The sequence below is a fragment of the Vigna umbellata genome, chromosome 2 (genome assembly GCF_029865625.1).
Source record: "Vigna umbellata cultivar VRB3 chromosome 2, Vumbellata_1.0, whole genome shotgun sequence".
NCBI classification, from domain to species: Eukaryota; Viridiplantae; Streptophyta; class Magnoliopsida; order Fabales; family Fabaceae; genus Vigna; species Vigna umbellata.
This window is the reverse complement of record NC_142166.1, coordinates 21,235,229-21,242,744: the sequence shown is the minus strand read 5'-3', so window position 1 is coordinate 21,242,744 and position 7,516 is coordinate 21,235,229. Positions and strand designations below refer to the sequence as shown.

The 7,516-nt window shown below is 35.0% G+C and overlaps 1 protein-coding gene across 2 annotated transcripts; it reads right to left on the bottom strand.

Annotated features, from left to right (window-relative positions):
* Window positions 1–208: 208 nt before the first annotated feature.
* LOC124823062 (uncharacterized) lies at window positions 209–7,119 on the bottom strand. Of its 2 annotated transcripts, none has more exons than XM_047295190.2 (13): window positions 6,510–7,119; window positions 4,851–4,929; window positions 4,690–4,746; window positions 4,531–4,586; window positions 3,531–3,759; window positions 3,212–3,298; window positions 3,049–3,123; window positions 2,882–2,962; window positions 2,221–2,285; window positions 1,964–2,147; window positions 1,795–1,883; window positions 1,567–1,678; window positions 209–512 (listed from the first exon to the last, which is right to left on the bottom strand). In XM_047295190.2, exons 1-13 carry the CDS (start codon window positions 7,013–7,015, stop codon window positions 471–473), a joined length of 1,662 nt encoding a protein of 553 aa, XP_047151146.1. In that variant the 5' UTR covers window positions 7,016–7,119; the 3' UTR covers window positions 209–470. The 2 variants fall into 2 exon arrangements, with proteins under 2 accessions (XP_047151146.1, XP_047151145.1); XM_047295189.2 differs by having other exon boundaries at window positions 1,567–1,681; window positions 6,510–7,118.
* Between the last annotated feature and the right edge of the window lie 397 nt (window positions 7,120–7,516).

The window sequence follows — 7,516 nt, the reverse complement described above, 5'->3', positions numbered from 1 at the left end:
TAAGATGAGCCGGTTAAGGTAAACAGTAACCAGACATATTTCTAGTCAAACAAACTGTCAAAGATTCTAAAATTATACTGACAGTTAAAAAAGCTGAACCTATGTTACCACCCTCAGTATCTTACAATTCACTACTATAGAGTTCGGCAATAGCCCCCATACCATTAGTCCAGTGGTAACCAAGAAATAAACTCAAAAGAACTTACGGTTACAATTGAATACATTGGAGATCAAATTAAATTACTGGTCATGAATATCACACCACCTGGTTATAATTGAATACATTGGAGATCAAATTAAATTACTGGTCATGAATATCACACCACCTGGACGGTAAAATTTCTGTAACCATACATCTAATAGTACAAGTCATGAATCAAAATTTATAAACTAAACTTAATTTCTGAGAACTACTGTGAGAAAAATATGCAAACTGTCGTCTGAGAACTAAAAGGTGTATAAGCACTTCTTCAAGCGTCCCCTTTAAAGTTGGCTTCGTATATCTGAGGTTGCTGCAAAACAAAAACAAGTTTGAGATACCCACTAAAAGGAAAGTGATGCATCAAAACCACAAGTTTGCCATTTGAGAATCAATGTATGCACACCGTTATTACACAATTTCACAAAAAGTAGCAGTTGAAGTTTAATTTAACCCACTACATAAATGTTCAATAACGCACAGGGAATTACGCGCCCATCTCTTAGAAAACTCAATACTGCCAATAATACCTAACATGCAAGCCAATGTCAATAAAATACACATCTCAATTTTTACACAATTCACTTCAAAGCTTCGTACTTAAGGATCCTCTCATTAAAAAAAAACGAATTTATCAAGAGTGGTAATATCAATATTTAATTGTATAAGATTTTATCAACAAAATTTAAGGTTCTAGGTTCTATTAAGTGTGTTAGATACCCCACATCAACCAAAGATATAGTTAAATTATAATATATAAAAGTATATGTAAATTTCATCTTCCAAACCCATTTTACAAGTTCACTTTTAAGATAGTATTAGAATTTATCCTAACAAAGTTTTTTGGGCATATCATGTCACCCATCATCATTAGTACCTACAAATATTTAGTCTCACTTGATAAGTCTTGTCCTTATATTAGAAATCCTACATTGACTAGAAATATGGTCAAATAATAGTATATAAATAAAAACAAACTTCACCTCAAAATGGTTTTGTAAGGTTAGATTAGACAATAAAAATGTAATTGGAAATAATTATTTCCCAATGATGAGTGTGGTAATAAGGAATGCACAAATATGCACCATCAATCAGTAAATATATTGTCAAAAGGGTTGGTTCAATTCCCCCTACTTATCAGATCAAAACATTCCCCGACACAGTTATCCCATGTGATTTGTTTAAGTAACACTAGTACTTCTTGTTTTGTAAACTACATTGATATTAATCTCCCCAGTTAAACTTCGTCAGACAATGCCCAGTTTACAGACACAAACCCTCCATTAAAGACAGTTAAAATCAGCACGTTATAAAACTGAAGAAATAAAGTCAGCGGGTAACTCAAGACAAAGTGAATAAATGCATACCATATAGATAGCAGAAATCATTCTTCCTGCAAACCACCTCGTGTGCATTGCACGTTGAGCAGCACCAGCTGCTTCGACTGTTTCAAATTGCAAATACACAAAACCTGCACTTCTTCTGTACAAAAGATGCATCGATTATAAAATCGGAACTACATACAGCATATGTGGGAAAGATAAGATGAAAGAATGGATTATTTATGGACAAGTTCTACGTGTTCATAAACTTACTTGTCAACATAAATATGTTTCACCCGTCCATATTTGGAACACTCTTCTTCCACGTCCTCTTTAATGTCTAGATCAAAATCTGGCTCAGTCTGCATCTTGTAATATTTGATATTAGTACTTTTTGAATGAAAAAGCAGAGGGTAACTGTAATCAATCAGTTAATCCTCACCTCAGTGTTGGGATCAAACATATTCTTCAACAGTAGACACTCACTGGGGTTTCCAACAGGTTCAATCACCGGGGTAGGCACAATTTGCGTAGGGACAGCTGGTGCTGATATTACACCTGGATTACCAATAGGCATCATAGCCTGTTGAGCAGGAGCTGACCCATTCCCAACCGGTAGACCAATGCTGCAGTGTTTGAAATCTGTTAAGAAAAGGAATAAGTTAACAGAATATGGTAGAAGAAAATATTTAAACAAACCTTGCTGCAATGCCAGAGCGGTCCAGTTTCTGCATAAGCAATGCTCTTGATTGGGCATTTAAAGCCTGTATACAGAAAAATGCATAATATATCAGCAACAAACTCATAACAAAAAACAGACTAAAGTAACAATTTTGATTCAGTTTTCTCAACCACCACACCATGTCCCAGAAGCCCACATAGAAAAGAAAAAGATGAAGGTTCTGGCTGCAGAATAAGTGGGAGCATAAAATACAATTTAAAACTTTAGATTTTGAGCCGGATCAGGGAAATAGTAGATGGAAATATGCCTAGTGAATATGCAAAAACAACACAAGTAGTAAGACATCAATTGGTATTTAATTTGTTTGACATCAAAAATTTGTAATGCCTTCTCAATCCTAAGCTTTACTCAGTAAAATAATAAAAATGGTCAAAACTTAATTGAAATAAAGCTTCAATCAAGTATCTATCAAATAGTAACAATCCAGTCATCTATCCCCGTGCAAATATTTAAAGCTAAATTATTAGTTACCAAAGTGCTACTCAAACAAACAAGTTCTGGTCAATTGAACCAAACAAACTGGAAATCAAATCCACCCAAAATTATCATACAATGAGAAATGCCAATTAAAAAATGCCTATAGAAACCATTTTTGTTTTTATTCAACTGAACACTTACCAATCCACCTTCATCATCATCAAAGTCTGCAGATTTTGCAGTTGTATCTTGGTTTCCAACATGATCTGTTACAGATGAAACCTGTGTTTGATGAACAACATTAATTACAAACTCAAGGACAAACATATGGGAGAAAAACAAATAGACCCACACAAAAACATGTCTACCTTTATAGTCCTGCCAGCAATTTCTAGCTTTCCATTTAAACTCTGAGCAGCCTTGGCATGCTCAAGATGAGCAAACTGTTCCAGAATTTAATATACAAAAGAGATGAGTAACATCATTATTATTGGAAACAACACTTTTTGAAGTTAAGCATTAGTAACAAACTTGAACAAACCCAAAGCCCTTGCAATGTCCTGTCTCCAAGTCAAGAGGCAGTTGCACAAGCTCCACTGGACCAAATGGCTCAAAAATCTAAAGAAAAAAAAAAGTCAAAAGCTTATAAATGACAAGTTATCAAATTATTTTAATTAATGTCTGACAGCAGACTAGATTGCACTAAGCAAGTTTAGCGGTTCCCAATTCACTTGTTCTTCAGGTTTTATTTAAATAAAATCAGTGTTTGGTTCTCCTCTTTCCTATTCCCTAGGATGACTGCAAGTAATGAAAATTCATGCCATATTCACCACACAGCAAAGTAAAATACCTCTCTTAACTGACTCTCTGTCATGTTGAAGTGAAGATTCCCCACATACAGTTTCCTGTCCACAGCTCCATATGGTCCTACTACCCCAGCAGCTCCACTGGTGGTATTAGATTGGACAAGGTTCTTTTCGGCCTCAGAAGGCTTGACCATTACAGGTTGTCCCAGAAGAAGTTGGCCAGAGAGAGCAATTGCCATTGGCACTGACATTGCATCATAAAATTCAATGTACCTGCAGCCTCATCAAGAACTTACATCAAGTTTTCAGAACTACAAAATAAAAAGAGTTCAAACAAAAACTTACAAAGAATACAGCAAAGATGTAGGGAAACAAAAACTCTAGCACACACAACTCAATCTGAGGGTATCTTTTGATGCATCTGATTCGTGAAGAAAATGTTAGCCTGATATAAAATACCGAACTAAAGCATATATTTCAATCAATAGAGAATAAGATACATGTCAGAACCAAAAGCCGTGGGAAACCACTAAGGCGGGGAGGATAGTAACCAGCAAGCAGCAACTCTTCTTTACTTATATGTGTGTTCAAGCAAATGAAATGCTATGAAAGGGACCTAAGGAAGGCAGGCCTGGAGAAGAAATTATTTCCACATTCAATGCCACTACCTATCCCCCAAAAAAGTAATAAAATGAATGGAGAAGAAATGTCCTTCCATATCAACCTCGTCAAGAAATATGAAATAACCAGTTCAAGAGATATAAACTGAAAAGGCTCAACAACAAACGAAAGAAATCTTCACTGCATGCAGAGGAAGAAAATTGGTAAAAGGACCAAAAAGGAAACCGGGATTATGTCATCTACCTTCAGTACGCAGCATGAATTGATTAAACATGAGTGCAAGGTATTCCCATCATCCCTCATCATTATCGCATTGCTAGTCCATTTAAGAATACAGTTAAACATAATTCTTGAAAGTTGATACCTAATACCACAATTGTGCATGCACATGAAGAATAAATTATGCTATAAGAGAGCGCATACCCAACTCCTTTAGATCGTCTTGAGTTCCTATCCATGATTAGACGGACATCCCTTACCTGAAAATAAGGAATACTAGACGTAAATAGTGATACTATTAAATCAAGCATACAGAAAACCACATCCAACTGTTCAAAATAACATGAGTGCAAGTTTACTGACCTTGCCAGCTTTTGAGAAGAATTCATATACATCCCTCTCTGACGCCTTTAAGGGCATCTGTAATCATCACATAGCAGATGGCATTAATTAGAACGAAATACCAAATCCCAAATAGATCAAGGCTTTTAATATTTATAACAAAAAAGGCTCAATCAATCAACCTGGTATGCAAAAACAGTCCTCTGATCCCTTTCTGGATCTGCCTCAGGCTCTGCTGCCTCTTTCTTGTCCCTAAATCTCCTGCAATTGAAATTGAATTTTAGCATAAGATATGAATAGAGCAGTTCATCAAACTTATACCTAATATTCAGATTGTATAATTTGTAGCATAAATCCAAACGTACATTGCTAATATTAGAGTCCCAAACAGCACCTAATCTTGAGAGGGAGTAATGTCTCAATCTCTTAACTGTAGCCATTATTCCAAAGTATATTGTTAATATAACAGTCCAAAGAAGCATTCAATCCTATAACATTCAGATATACCACTGCCCTTGTTCTGGACTTTATTTTCCCTCATAAATTAGTCAAAAATATTTCCAGGTTCTTAACATTTAAAATCCAATGCAACCTCCTAGCTGCTTGTGTATCTCAATATTTATCCCCATATTTTCAATCTCAAGTAGCAGGGCGCTGTAGCAGGCAGGTTCTTATTTTAAACACTACAATACAAACCACAAAAATTATACTCCTCTTATAACTATTCAAAAACCAAAACAACCCAAAATTAAAGAAACTGATGACAAATAATAAGTTGCTGTCCACGCACACAGTCACCACCAATCAAAGTAAAAAAATGGGAGATAATAGCGGAATTGATACTACAAAAATACTCGACATATTACATAAAACTAGCAGAACGTGAACTAGGAAGTATAAAGAAACAAGACAGCATGGACAAGGGAAAAGATAGTCCTCTAAAGTGTAAAGAAACATGGGTCAAAACAAAGGTAAGTTTTTGCAGGATAGTAAAGGAAGAAGGGTTTAAAATCTCACTATTTATATGAAGCAAGAAAACCATTACAAAATGGGGCAGAAATCACAATTGCAACCCAAAAATTCAAACATCATTGTTTCTAGGGTAAAATGTCTATATCACGGTAGCACCAATATAACACATGGAAATGGTCACTATCCAAAATCACACCCCTATTTGAATCCCATGGCAGCTTAAAACCTCCCCACTATTAGCACGCTATTGACTTTGTATACACTTAAGAAAAACCCAATATTTACTTGATGATGTAGAAAATTTAAATCTACATCCCGGGTGGAAGACATCAGACAACAAAACACCGGGACGGATTCAATGACTTTTTCGGTAACTCTGGTTAATTTCCATGTGTTAAATGACCAACCTCAATTTTCCAAAAAAATATACATGTATAAGAACCCAGTTAAAAATTGAGCAAAGTTATCGAAAGTTTCTTTACATTTCTCGAGAAAAAAAAATCACTTTCTCGAAAAAAAAAACCACGGAATCCCTTTCCTAGTACACCTCACTCATACACGAATAAAAGATACAAAGAGTAATGAAAAATAAATTAAATTAGTGCAAAAAAATTGACAGAAACTCTACTTGGCTCCAGAAAAGGGATGTGTACTTCCTGAAACCAAATAGTACTCTTAATTTCTCTGTTACATCCCATCTTCTAAAAGTAAAATGACTTGGATGATAGACAGTCTAGAGGAAAAATGAAGCTAATCATACTATCATGGACTATAGAATACCAAATAGTATATTTCCTGTGATTTAATATATAATATAGCCATAAATTAAAATGAGAGTTGGCAAAAAGAAGAAAGATTAGAAACATTACCTGGTATCTCTGGTGTCGAAATCCCGTTCTCGTTCTCTTTCTCTTTCTCGCTCAGAACGACTCCTGCTCCTCCGAGACCTCTCCCTCTCTTCCCGTTCTTTGTCCCTTCGGTCTCTATCTCTGTCTCTCTCCCTTTCCCTCTCCTTCTCCCTCTTCTCCTTATCTTTGTCTCTGTCCCTACGATCCCTCTCCTTGTCTCTCTCCTTCTCCCTATCTCTGTCTCTGTCCCTGTCCCTGCTACTTCTCTCGATATCTCTGTCTCTATCTCTATCTCTATCCCTGCTACTTCTGTGGCGCTCCCTGTCGCGGTCTTCGCGATCTTTATCCTTCTTCGAGCCATTCTCATCGTCGCCCCTTGACCTCTTGTTCTTCCTCTCCTCGGAGACCTCGTCGATCTCCTCGCGTTTCCGGTAGCTCCTTTCTGTCTCTTTCTTCTTCCTGCTTGAGTCGCGGTCATCTTGTTCCTCCACTGTCTTCTCCAAGTAATCGTACTCGTCAAAGTCCATTGCTCCTTCTCCTCCGGCGATTCTCAAATTCTAGGGTTTTGGGTTTTCTGTTATCTGCACGTGGATAGATAGAAAAAGGAAAACAAAGGACCGGTTTGGTTGGCTATTCCGCATCCTAATCAATAAAACCCTTTAATCATAATATTATTCTTATTATTATTATATTATTAAACAAAAATATATGTCATATATCTATTAAATCATTATGTCTATTGGTATCTTTTTATTCATATTTATTTTCCAAATTTATCTTTTAAATAAAAAATTTAAAATTTAAATTATTATTTTATAATTTTACTGTTTCTTTAAACTTAACCTACTTTTTAATTTGACCAATTTCATATATTTAATTATTTTTTAATTATAAAAATACTTATAAAATAACTTATAATAAAATTATAAATATTATTTATATTTTATTTTGATAATTATAATAATAATGATAATAATTTTATAATTTTTTATTATCGAAAAAAGTAATACACGTTTTCACTAATTAGA